This window comes from Rattus rattus, chromosome 16 (genome assembly GCF_011064425.1).
Source record: "Rattus rattus isolate New Zealand chromosome 16, Rrattus_CSIRO_v1, whole genome shotgun sequence".
Classification (NCBI taxonomy): domain Eukaryota; kingdom Metazoa; phylum Chordata; class Mammalia; order Rodentia; family Muridae; genus Rattus; species Rattus rattus.
The window spans coordinates 13,734,495-13,748,318 of NC_046169.1; the positions used below are offsets into that span (position 1 = coordinate 13,734,495).

General features: G+C 48.2%; 1 protein-coding gene across 1 annotated transcript in view; it reads left to right on the top strand.

Moving 5' to 3' along the window:
- The first annotated feature begins 4,470 nt into the window (after nt 1-4,470).
- Nucleotides 4,471-13,824, top strand: part of C16H7orf50 (chromosome 16 C7orf50 homolog) — a 101,750-nt gene continuing 92,396 nt past the window's right edge. The window contains exons 1-2 of the mRNA XM_032886489.1: nt 4,471-4,535; nt 9,481-9,610. Coding sequence (XP_032742380.1) covers nt 9,482-9,610 — 129 coding nt within the window. The 5' untranslated portion in view covers nt 4,471-4,535; nt 9,481. The remainder of the gene's footprint in view (nt 4,536-9,480; nt 9,611-13,824) is intronic.

A 13,824-nucleotide genomic window follows, 5' to 3' on the forward strand; every position in this document is an offset into this window, starting at 1 on the left:
CCACACACACATACCACACACACACACACACACACACACAACACACACCACACCACCCACACACACACACACACACACACACACACACATACACCACACACACACACATACACACACACACACATACACACACACACACACACACACACACACACACACACAACACACTCACCTGCACACATGCATGCACACTACACATTTGTCCACAGACCCCCTCACACCACCACATCACACACATACCACATACACACACACACACACATACACACACACGCACACGCACACGCACAGGCACACACATATGTAAATGTGAAAGACAGCCAAGTAAAATAGAAAAGAAAGTTCAGAAGGCCCCGAATACATATAGAGTGGATAGGAAAAGACTGAGCCATACGACCATTGTTGTTGGGGCACATGGCTGGTGACGTAACTTGGTAGAGTGCTTGCCTGGCACACAAGGAGGTCTGAGTTCACCTCATATGTACATGAACGTCGAAAGGGGAAGAGGTGGGGCAGGCAGTGGTGGTGCACCCCTTTAATCCCAGCATACCAGAGGAAGAGGCAGGTGGATCTCTGTGAGTTCAAGGCCAGCCTGGTCTACAGAGCAAGTTTCAGGACAGCCAGGGCTACACAGAGAAACCCTGTGTCGGAGGAAAAAAAGTGGGGAGGAGTTGGGAAGAGAAAGAGAGTCAACAGGAGTGAAAAGAGAGCAAGAAAGGGTGGAGGGGTGAACATGTCACATACATGTATGAAAGTGGCACAGGGAGGCCCATTATTATAACTAACATGCTAATAAAACCATAAAACCATAAACATAAAGGTTTTGAAGATGAAACTGTTACCATGGAGACTAGCGCCCTCCCTAGACACCTGAAGTGTGTATAGAGAGCTTCCATTGGCACAGCTGACAGATCAGCTTATTGATCTGTCCACACCATCAAGGCAGAGTTGGGCAAGGTGGCGGTGGCACTAACCTTTAATCCCAGCACTTGGGAGGAAGGGACAGCAGGTCTTTCGGTTCCTGGTATTGTGCTGACCGACATTCCACTCCCCCATAAAATTATTCTTGTTGCTACTTTTTAAAAACTAATTACTTATTTTATGTATATGAGTACACTGTAGCTGTCTGCAGACACACCAGAAAGAGCATCAGATCCCATTATAGATGGTTGTGAGCCACCATGTGGTTGCTGGGATTTGAACTCAGGACCTCTGGAAGGACAACAGACAGTGTTTTTAACTACTGAGCCTTCCCTCCAGCCCCTTGTTGCTACTTTCTTATGTAATTTTGCTACTGTTATGAATTGGAACTATCTGTGCCATCTCTCCAGCCCCCCCCTTTTTTTTTTGATGATCTTAGGTGACCCCTGTGAAATGATTACTCCCCCAAGGGGTTGTGACCCATAGGTTGAGAACCACTGCTCTGAGGGTCACTAAGGAACCAAAAAGAAATCCACAGGATGGGTCCTGAGTGGCATCTGGCAGAACTACAACTGACAAGATAAAACTCCAACTCTGAGGAATACAGGACGTTGGGGTAACTTCACAGTAAAGGGAGTTAACCGTCTTGTTTAGGATTCCCAGAAACTAGGAGAATGAGGTCCACTCATAGTCATACACACTCCGGCCTTAAGCCTGGTCTAAGGCTATTTTAAGATAACGTATCTTTATACAGAAGAATTGTTATCTCTGTGTTGGCCGCCTTCAAAGCAAATGCCAGCCGAGCTGGAGTTCTTGATTCTCAGCCTGTTAGAGGCTTCGACAAAACTCAGGTAAGGCAGTCCCTGTCTTTTCTAACGGCTTGATAATTTCCCTTCTCTCTATTCTACCTCACAAGGAATTGACCGTCTCTTCTCAGTCGGCTAGCAGTATCAGCAATAAATCCTAGGATGCAGTTTCTGAAAGATGTGAACCCTAGATGTATATCATAATGCCCCTGCAAAGGCAGCTGGACCTCTGGTTCAGGTTGTTTCCTACACGGTAGCCTCTCTGGGCTCCAACTCAGAGACCTAGTTTTAGAATCTGGTCCTCCAAATCTGTCAGAATCTCTTTCGAGTTCTCAGCGTTTTGGCTGTCTCTTCTAGAATCAACTAACCCCTTGGAAAAATTGGCTTAAACGTCGGGCTGACTGTGCAGGATTTATTCTTTATCCCACCCCACCCCCTTTAGTTCACTGCCCTCATCAGATTGTACAGCTAAATCCACTGGGCTCCCGCAGAACAACCGATCTCACCCTCCCTCCTCGATTTCGTCCTTTCTCTGTACTGAGCTTCAAGGATCCCCTTCCTCCCCAGTGCCATGATTACAACATTGGCAACAGGAATAGCTTTCTTTCTTTCTTTCTTCCTTCTTTCTTTCTTTTCTTTCTTTCCTTCCTTTCTTTCTTTCTTTCTTTCTTTCTTTCTTTCTTTCTTTCTTCCTTCCTTCCTTCCGGAACTCCTTCCTTCCTTCCTCTTTCTTTCTTTCTTTTCTTTCTTTCCTTTTTCTTTTCTTTTTTCTTTTTTTCTGTCCCCTTCCTTCCTTCCTTTACCTCCTTATCACTGGTTCCTCCTCCCCTTTCCTTTTCTTTTCTTTTTTCTGTCTTTCCCCCCCCTCTCCCTTCCTTCCTTCCTTTCCTCCTCCTCCTCCTCCTTTTCTGAGACATTATATATCCCTGTGCTACCAGGCCCAGATAAAAACCAACAACAACAAAACAACTACAACAACAACAACTACTACTACTACTACTACTACTACTACTACTACTACTATTTTATTTTTTGTGGTGCTAAGGAGGGAATCCAGGGAATTAGCAAAAACTTCAGCTCTAATTACATCACCCCCACCCCATCTGTATTTTTGAGGCAGGGTCTGACTGTGTAGCCTGGAACTCACTATGTAGACCAGACTGGCCTCACATCTGTAAAGATCCATTTGTAGGGGTTGGGGATTTAGCTCAGTGGTAGAGCGCTTGCCTAGCAAGCGCAAGGCCCTGGGTTCGGTCCCCAGCTCCAAAAAAAAAAAAAGAAAAGATCCATTTGCCTCTGCCTCGATGCTGGAATGAAAGGCTATTGTGGGGTACTCACAAGAGAAGACTGCTCAGACATGGCTTAAGCCAATAGAAAGTCTTTATTAGCTGGCCGGTGACTGCACTGGGTGATGAGATCCTAGTATAGTAGTGAGCCTTTCTCTGGGTAAATGTTTAAACACTAAAACCATGTCCTGAGTTGACATACAGTTAGAAAGAAGAGTTAGCCAGAAGCAGAACTACAGAAGCTGGAGAGCAAGGTCAGTATATGCTGAGACTTTCTCAGAGCTATATGGACTGTGCTGCCCTTGTTTTAGTTTTGGCTGCTGGTTCTGTCTGTGTGCTAACTTTTACAGCCTGAATGGTACTTCCAACATGGAGTCAGTGTGCTAAGGTCTGGGGCCCTGTTGCAAGGCCAATGACAGCTATACCCGACCCTTTACTTTTTCACTACTCTGTGTGTGTGTGTGTGTGTGTGTGTATGTGTGTGTGTGTACATCATACATACATACATATACATACATGAAATGTATAACTGTTGTTTTAAAATGGCACATACACTATTCTTTCTTTTTAAGGTTTATTTATTTATTATATATGAGTGCACTGTAGCTGTCTTCAGACACACCAGAAGCAGGCACTGGATCCCATTACAGATGGTTGTGAGCCACCATGTGATTGCTAGGATTTGAACTCAGGACATCTGGAAGAGCAGCCAGTGCTCTTAACCCCTGAGCCATCTCTCCAGTCGTCTGCCCTCCCTTTGCGTTCATTTTTCAGCTTTTGTCTTTTCCCAAATCTTGATTTTTTTTGTGTGTGTATTTACTTGTTTGTGTGTGTGTGTGTGTGTGTGTGTGTGTGTGTGTGTGTGTGTGTGTGGTCATTAGACAACTGGTGGGAATTAGGTTTTCCTTTGACTTATAGATCCTTGGTATCAAACTAACGTTACCAAGCTTTACAAGAAGCATTTTTACCATCAGAGCCATCTCACTGGCCTTTATGAATCTCAAGGAGACCCCAAGTTTCCGATCCTCCTGTCTCCATCTCTTTGGTGCTGGAATTATAGGCTAAAACAGGGTCTGTTGTCAATTTAGTGTGGCTTCGAACTCCCTATATAGCGGAGGATACCTTGAATTCCTAATCCTCCTGCCTCAGCTTTCTTAGGGCTGGGACGAAAGGCGTGCACCTCCAAGCCCGGCACCCCTTGGATTTACCAATTTTACCATGCTGGAATTCTCTCAGCGGTGTTCCAACTTTCCAGCCCGGAATCATCCGCCAGAACTCGGCGGCCCCTGCCTACGCCACCAGGAGTTGCCCTGGCAACTGCCTGCACTCTCAGCTCAGAGAGATGACGCTAGTATCCTGCGCCGAGGCTGAGCCGGCCATGCGGTGGCTATTGGCTGGGTGGAAGACGGACGCAGGCCTGGTCCAATGGATAGCGCGGATCTTCTGAGGGCGTGACAGCGCGGAACCTGCGGAGTTGGTGGTGGAGGCGCGTGGCAGAGGTGTGTGAGAGTGGGAGCTGCAGGTGCGTGGTCAGCGGGTTCTGGGGGTGCGCGCGGGGGTTTGGGGTGGGGGAATCGCAGCTGCCCGGGGAGACGGCGTACTGGGCCCGACTGTGCATCTCTGCCTAGCCCTCCACGTGGATCTCCATATATCCGTTCAACCACCCACCTACCCATTCACCCCTATGGATACATCCGCCCACTTAGCCATTCGCTCACTCCTCTGTCTACTTAAACATCCATCCACTCCTTACCCATTTATCCATCCTCCCACCCACTTATTTACCCATCCATCCATCCATCCATCCATCCATCCATCCATCCATCCATCCATCCTTCATCCACCTACCCATCCACCCACCCACTTTTCTATGCACCCAACAGCCCTACCACGTATCCATCCTCACAAAGTGGTACACTGCTGTGGCCTCAAGTATCCTGGAGGATGGGGCTGAAAAAATTTGCTGCTACCTGCGGTGCAGCCGTGTCTTCCAAATGAGACTCAGTTTCAAAATACGCAAAAAGGGGTTGGGGATTTAGTTCAGGTAGAGCGAAGCGCAAGGCCCTGGGTTTGGTCCTCAGCTCCGGAAAAAAAAAATACGCAAAAAGATTCTTTGGGTTCCTTTTATGTATTGGTGTCACTCAAGGCTCTGGGACAAAACAGAGGACAGAATAGGAATTCCAGATCTAGTGAGCCCAGGTTTTAGACTGGTGAAGATCTCTTATTAGTGGTCTTAGGTACCATGGAGGCAACTTAGGGAGTCTGTTTCCTTCTCTGAGCTTGTTGAGGCATAGACTTTCAGCTTGCTGCTGCTCACTGTGTACCCCAGGCTTATTCTCCTGTCTCTGTCTCCCATCTCACCATAGGAGAGGCGAGATTACAGATTCACACGCTGCATCCAGCTTTTTATGAAAGTCCCAGCAATCAAACTCATATCGTCAAGCTTGTGCAGCAAGTGTTTTTACCCACTGAGAACTCTAGCCCTCTGTCTAATTTTGTTCCTGCAGGAAGCAGTCAGTGTCTCTGGTTTCATTTCCTAAAGGACTAGTGAAGTTGGGCATCTTTTCATGTTCTTGAATGTCTGTTCAAGACCTTTGCCCGTTCTGAAATTCACAGCGTGTGTGCGTGTGTGTGTGTGTGTGCGTGTGTGCGTGCGTGTGTGTGTGCATGTGCATGCCAGAGGTCAACCTTAGGGGTCCCCAGAAGCCATCCACCTTGTACTTTTGTGACAATGAGGCCTGAAACTCACTAGTTAGCCCAGGCCAGGGTGGAGCTCAAGTTGTCAGGCTCAGTGTAAGTGCCTTTACCTACTGAACCATATTGCTTTCTCCCTTCCCCAATTCTTTTGTTTGGCTTTTGTTTTGTTTTTTGAGAAAGTTTTTCTGTATAACAAGCTCTGGCTGTCCTAGATTCCCTTTGTAGACCGGACTGGCTTCAAACTCACAGAGGTCCTCCTGCCTCTGCCTCTCGAGCTCTGGGATTAAAGGCATGGACCACCACACCTGGCACCCGAATTCTTTTATTTTATAATTGCCGGAGTTCTTCTGTGGTGGTGGTGATGCATGCCTTTAATCCCTGGAGGCAGAGGCAAGTGGATCTCTGTGAGTTTGAGACTATCGTGGTCTACAGAGGGGGTTCCAGAACAGCCAGGGCTATGGAGAAACCATATCTTGGAAAGCAGACAAACAAGAAAGCATTCTTGTCAGGCTCCGCATGCAGGATTTCATGCATGCAGTGTGATTGGTAGACAAGCACTTCTTACCTTCGGTTCTCTTTACTTTCTTGCTGGTACTGTTTGCTGTGAGAAGCTTTTAAATTTTGTTTTATTATTTTCATTTATTTTTTTAAAATTGCTAATTTAGCGCGCGCGCGTGCGTGCGCGTGTGTGCGTGTGTGCGTGCGTGCGTGTATAGGAGGTCAGAAGAGGCATCAGATCTCCTAGAACTGGAGCTGTAGTGGGTAAAAGCACTTGCCACACAAGCTTGACAACCTGAGTTCGATCCCTGGGACTTACATAAAAACCTGGATGCAGTGGTGTGAACATGTAATCTTGCCTCTCCTATGGTGAGATTCAAGGTGGAGATAGGAGAGTTCTGGGCAGCTGTAAGCCACCATGTGGGTGCTGGGAACTGAACCCAGGTCATCTGCAAGAGTACTAAGTGCTCTTAACCTCTGAGCCATCTCTCTAGCACCTTTATATTCGATTTTTAATTGTGTATGAACAGAGCTACTGGATCTGGAGCAGGAGTTATAGTCAATTTTAAGCTGCCTGATATGGGTAGTGGGAAGTGAACTTGGGCCTTCTGCAAAAGCTCGTAACCACTGAACCTCTCCCCAGCCCAAGGACAGAAGCTTTTAGTTATGAGGTAGTCCAGCTTCTTTTTCCTTAGACTATCTAGTTATCGATATTTTATCTGAGAGATCACAGTGTTCTCCAGGGCCATGAGTGTTCAGCTGTGGAAATTGTAACAATCTCAGGTTGGCCCGTTAATTCTGACTCTCAGGAGGCGGAAGCAGGTAGATCTCTCTGAGTTCAGTCAGCCTGGTCTATGTTGTGAGACCCTATAAGTGTAGTAGGCTTGGGCTCTTCTGCATGTGGGTTTGGTCCACTCTGTATTCATTCTGAGGTTCATGCCCACTCCTCCCCACGGCTCTTCTCTGTTCTCCAGCTGTCTCTGGATAGATTGCTCTTTGAATTGTCATGGCAAGGTTGTTGAAAGTCGTTTGACTGCAAACAAACGCAGATGCTTGCTAGAACACTCATTGCCTCAATTTCGAGCTGCTGTCTCTTAGAACCTTATAATGTAGAACCATCTTTTTCTTCTTTTCCGCAAATTGACTTTCTGATTAACTTTTTAATGCTAACTTCCAGGGTGAGCACAGGCCTTGCTTCTCTCCTAAGCAGTGTGTAAATATTTGCTGAACTTTCCTTATTTCTCTAACGAGGTAATTGTCTGGCGTCACCACCCCTATTTCCAGTGTCCCTGTGTCAACATTCTCTCCTTCTTTTAAGATTTCTTATTACACTGCTAATTGAATTTGTATCCTCTGGCTTCAAATATTCTTTTTTTTTTTTTTTTTTTAAATGGGGGAGGCTTAATTTAAAAAAAAAATAGAGAGAGCTTGGAATTTTCTGATTCTAGAGTAGTATAATATTATTTCTCTGTGCCCTGGTAGTGTCTGCTCCAATGGGACAGGGCTGCCCTGATGCCTGCCCACCTGGGCCGCAGGCCTGCAGGTTCACGGCCTCACACAGGAGGGTTATATGCCGGTAGATTAATCCTCTGGGGTGTTCACAGCTTCTAGATCTTTCTCATCCTTCCCCTTATGCTGAGCCTCCTCTTTTTCTCTTCTTTTCCCTTCTTTCCTTTTCTTTCTGGTACTAGGGATTGAATGTGTGACCTTTCTTCCTACCACTAAGTTGCATCGCCAGCCTTGTAATCATTCTTTGCTGTGTTTTGGTTTTTTTTGGGGGGTTCTCACTTTCGAGTTCCAGGCTGGTCTGGAGTATCTTAAGCTACTCCTAATTCTGCCTCCTGAGTGCTGGAATTGCATGTGTGCCACTGTGTGCAGAGGCAGGCTCTTAGTTTAGGATGGGTTGGAGCTAGTGACAGTCCTGACCCAGCCTCCCGGTGGCACGTGCCACCTTCCCTGCCTTGTGTGTTGGTTGGGAGCTCCTGTTTTTCCTGCTGTGTGAGGAAGCAGTCCATAGAACTGATCTATCTCAGTGCCTCATATCTAGCTTCATTCAGTCCTTAGGAGTGCCTCAGGGCTCTGCACCAGCTCGGAGAACACCTCAGACCCCTCAGGGCTTCTTAGCCTCGCCTTCGATTGGGGCATAATACTGTTCATAGCTTGCGTAGGGGTGTGGCTTAGCCTACACCCTGGAAAAGATGAAACCGGCCCCTAATATGTGGTAATTAAGGAATAGTAAAGATGGTGGGGGTTTTGTTTTGTTTTGCTTTTAAAGATTTATCTATTTTATTTTATTTATGTACACTGTTCCGACACACCAGAAGAGGGCATCAGATCTCATTATAGGAGGCTGTGAGTTACCATGTGGTTACTGGGATTTGAACTCAGGACCTCTGGAAGAACAGCCAGTACTCTTAACCGCTGAGCCATCTCTCCAGTCCAAAGATGGCGTTTTGCTTAATCTTTCTTTCAGAGATATGATACTTGCTGTCCTGGAACTCCCTATGTAGACCAGGCTAACCCAGAACTTCCACAGATCTGCCTGTCTCTGCCTCCCAAGTGTGGGATTAGAAGAGTGTGTCACTGTGGTGCCTGGCTGTTGCTCTTAATCTTTCTATCCAGTGTTGTTGGTGAGTTAGAAATACAGCCGAGGGGATTGTGGCCCAGGCCTGCCATCCCTAGTGGAAGCCGTAGCCTCGTAAGTTCAAGTCCCACTTGGGCTGCAGAGTGAGCTCAAGGAGCCAGCCTGAGTCATTTAGTAAAACCCTGTTTTAAAGTCAAAGAAAAGGAAAAATTAGATATCCATGTTAAAGGGGAACTCCTGACAGTGGCCATTGCTAGATCTACAGTGGCGTATGCTTTGGTCATCTTTTCGCATTAAGTGTTGGGTGTGTGTGTTCATGCATGAGCGCACGTGTGCGTGCATGGACATGTGAATGCATGTGTTTGCAGGTGAGAGGACCATCAGGTACCTATTGCTCTCCATCTTATTTTTTGAGACATAGTTTCTCACCAACCCTGGAGCTCACCCAGGCTGACTGGCCAGTGAGCTCGAGGGATGCTTCCCTTCCCTGGCTTTGCAGGTGTGCGTTGCCATACCTGGCTTTTTTTCCCCCATAGATTCTGGGGCTCAAGTCCTCCTGGTTGTACAGGAAGCATTTTATCAGCAGCCATTGTCCTGGTTAGCTTATTGTCTTCAAAGCTCCGTTTGTGTTAGAATGAGAAAGTGTCCTCTCCACTCTAACAACACAGCGCTCTGTGACCTCTTCCAGGATGGTGAAACAGAAGAGAAAAGGTCTCGAGCGGACAGCAAAGGAGAGTAAAAAGCAGAAGATAACACCGGCAGAGGAGACGCCGAGGGTATCTGAAGCTAGGCCAGGCAAGGAGGCGGCCAGCCCCGTGGTAAGTGACTTTGCGAGGAGCCGCACACATGGTGTACTTGGTGTTTCCTGAAATGGCTGTGAGACAGGAACTTATCTGCTTCACTCGTGCCCGTGTTTACTGTGGACTGTAATGGACCAGCCTGGTCAGGTGGAGAGTCTGGGATCCAGAGCCTCCTGGCTATGTCCTCTGGAAGCTTCTCTCTTTGATGTGTGCCTGGGGTGTGGCCCAGGAACCTGTGTCTAAAAAACTCAAGTCTAGGGGCCAGGCCCTGATTCAGTGGTAGAGCACTTGCTTAGCATGTGGGAGACCCTGCCTTTGAACCCAGCACCAGTAAATAAAATCCTTCATGCTTTACGGAAAAAAAATTAACCATGTTTATTTACTCATGTGTGTATCCTTGTATCTCATGGTACCAGTCTGGAGGTCAATAGACAACTAGAGGGGGTCAGGTCTCTCCTTCCACACTGTGGGTTCCAAGGAGCAGACTCAGGTTATCGGGCTTGGTAGCAGTCACCTTTACCCAGGAGCCATCTTACTGGCCCAAATGATATATTTTAATATTCATTAAGAGAGGGTATGAATGATGCTAACCATTGTATGGGTTTGTTTTTCACCCTATAATGTGTATCTGCCATGTATATGCAGATTTACATTTAAATGTAATTTTTTTTAAACATTTATTTATGTATTCATGTGTGTACCTTCATGGTGTGTGTGTTAAAGTCAGCAGACAACTCAGGGAATTCAGTTCTCTCCTTCCACCAATGTGGGATTGAACTTAGGTCATCAGGCTTGACAGCAAGCTCCTTTACCTGCTGAGCCATATTGTTGGCCATAGTTACATGAAATTTTAACATTTAAAATCTTTTTGTTACCTTCGAAGTTCTAGGTATTAAATTCTTTCATTGACGGTGAGTCACCTTTAATAGTAGCTGCTTACAGCCCTCCAGACACTATCAGATACTAATATTCCAGATTTGTTACTTAGCAGAAATAAACCATGGTCAGAGGCACACGTGACACTGTAGCTGGGCCCCGTGGGACTTTTTGTTCTCTCATTATGTAGCTCAGACAGGCCTCATGTTTGCAAACTCACTTCCTCCTCCTGAGTGCTGGGATTATAGGTGTGTGACATTACACCTCGCAAAGCATTCTCTATTCCATCGCGCTGGGGGGTGGAACCCAGGGTGTTCTCCGTGCTAAGCAACAGCTCAACCGCACAGCCCCGTCTCAGCCTCCCAACCCTCCTTAGGTTGTTCATGGACTTGCAAGGAACATGGTGTACTCCCTGTGCATTGCATTATGCGCTCCCCCCCCCCTCCATCTTGGTCTGATCGGGAGCCCGGAGTTTGCAGGGGAGCCACAGGCTGTGTTTGCTTTTCTGGATACAGGTGTTGGGAGGCAGGAGCTCTGGGCTGTTTCATGAGGCCCCGGGCGCACTGGCCTTCCTCCAAGCCAGTGATGTTCTGGTGGCCTGGGCAGCAGGAGACTGACCAATAGAGGTCGGAAGCCACACTCGTGCTGAATGGAGACCAGGGCGTTTCCCGGCTGGCAGGCAGCCTTTCTCTGTGGCCACTGTGACTTAGGACTGTAGCTCAGGGACTCAGGGCCTTAGGTCCCCTTCTCCTGTTTCTAGAAGCCAATCTTGCATACAGAATGAAGCCTTTCTCTGCTTAGGAATGCTGATCTCTGTGGACAAAAACATTTTTCCCTTCGGTTCTCATGGGAACTTGTCAGAAGGATGTGTCAGGCATATTTTTTTAAAGGAAAAATAGGGAAAGCCGAGCCCAAGCATTCAAGAAGGATGGGTAGCAAGGCCTGCAGTCAGCCAGCACCTGGGAACTCATGAAAAAGTACTATTCCGGTCCAGTCCTGTCATGCTGAGGCTCTAAATGAACTTCAAGACTGCAGCAGGGAAGGAAGAGGCCTTTGTTCCTACTTGGGCCACTCCATTGTCCTCCTAGAAGTGTCAGTGTGGGGAGCTCCCAGGGCCTGCACAGCCATTTCCCACAGCCCAGTGCTCTGTGCTTGCGCCAGGACCGCCCAAGTATCCCCAAGTGCTGGGAATTTCATTGCCCCTTGGGGAGCAGTTTCCATGGAACCCAAGTTCCACTTGTGGCTCTGAGCCCTGTGGAACTGCTGCCTGCTTAGACCACCGCCCTCTGGGTCTTGGTGTCGGGGGCCTGCAGTGTGTGGGTGCCTTGCTTGAGTCCCTGCTTGTATGGTGCCCTGGCCCCGAGGCCCTGGAGGAGCGGGTGGTTTGCGTTATCCTTGCACAGGGGCGGTTCAAATACCCCACCAGACTAGTTCCTGTTTCCTGGCTGCTGGTCTGAGAAGGCCCTGCCCTGCTGCCTCCCTCTGCCTGGATTCACACAGGCAGCAGATTTGTAGGCCTCAGTGAGAGGTGGAGTTCACAGTAATTCCCTACGCTTGGTGATGCCCTGGTCCTTGTCTGCTGAAGGAAGCCCTTCCTGGAGCCCAGGTCCCCATCTCTGCCTTAGTCCTTCCAGACTCCTTACAGCAAAGAGCTGCAGATGGAGCCGTAGGAAGTACTTGGGAAGGGCTGATTGGACCCCGGGCTGAGCCACACTGGCTTGCCTGGCACCCATATGAGGTGGGGCAAGCCAGGAGGTGGCTGTGTTTCTGACTGTGTCTCTGTCTCTGCATTCACACCGTGGATGCTGGTGAAGGCTGATGGCAATGGATCATTAGCTGTGGAGACCAGAGTGTCCCACACCAGGACTGGTCAGGCTGGATGCATAGACAGTGACCAGTCACTGGCGAAAAGAACAGTGCATGCTTTTGTTGTTGTCGTTGTTTGGTTGGTTTGTCTTTTGAGAAGTTGCCGGGGTCAGGGCTAGGATGGGTAGTAAATTACTAGCTTTGCAGTCACGAGTGTAACTGACATGGAGGGTCTTAGCTGAGTTTGCTCTTCTGCCAATTAAAGACTAAAAGTCAGGAAAGCCTTAGACACAGCAGGTAACAAACTTGAGCACATGTGACAAAGGTAGAACTCACACGCATTGTGTGCACACACCACAAAGATTATGTGTACAGCCAGCTAGTCAGTGGCATCTAGGTCCCCAGTGGCCTTTCTCATCCTAGTCGGGTCCTCCCTGATGGGGCTCAGGCTGCATGGAAGCTGTCTGAGCTGCTGGCTTGGTCATTCGGCTGTGGCCCCTTAGAAAGTCACATACGTCGTGGGCATTCAGTCTGTTGTTTCTTAGGAAGCCATCCAGAAGGACTTGGAAACTGTATGGCTTGGAGTCTGCCCCAATCTCCCCCAGCCATGCTAAGACAGGGGTCAGTCGGGCCTTGTTTTTGTCACTATACCTTTGGGGTGAGTGGTTCTAGTTTTCATAACAGTGCCTGGGAATCACATCACTTGTCTTAGGGGAGTGGCGAGACAGTGGCCAGAGACGGAGTCCTGCCACTAGCCTTTGGACTAACCGTTAGAGTCTGATTCATCTTCCTGCACACCAGGCTCTGTGGGATCCTCTGGGCCGTTTGCTGTGGGAAGTCTTGTCTCTGCTCTGCTCCGTGGCTGCACTGTCCTCTGTAATTGTTTTGTCCTCAGTGTTGCAGGTGCCTGCTCTGCATGGTCCCCACATATCTGTTTACTTGTGTACCGGGTTTGGACCTTTGACCCGTTTCTAGATTGTGGTCTTAGGGACGTTCTCTGAGCATCGCCGTGCGTCTCACTGCACTTCGTCTCTCCAGGAGATTCCAGCTCTGGGTTGTTGAATCATGTTGTGTGTGTGTCTGGGACCCTATGGTGGAGTATGTGAACAGTGTACCCAGCACACTGGGGAAGGGAGGGGCTCTTTGAGTGGCAGCCCCTGCCATTCAAACTTATAGCTCTTCCTGTGGGCATGCTCTTACCTTACTGCCTGACTGTTTATTTTGTTGTTTCCATCTCTTGAGTTAGCTTCCCTGATGCTGGGATTATAGGCATGAGCCACCTGGGCTGCCTGTGTATGAGGCCGCTGGTGCTCAGTTGAGCAGCACAGTTCTATTCGAAGGGCACCGTCTGGCTTGGTTATAGACTGCTTGCTTAGTGTGCACAAAGCTCTGGGTTCCATCCCCATCATGGCACAAAACAGACGTGGTGCAACCCTGTAATCCCCACAGCTCTCAGGAGGTGAGGCGAGCCCCCTAAGAAGTTCTCCGGTCCCTAAGTGGTCATCCCTAAACACGTGCACGTATGAATGACACTGCATGGACCCAGCAGA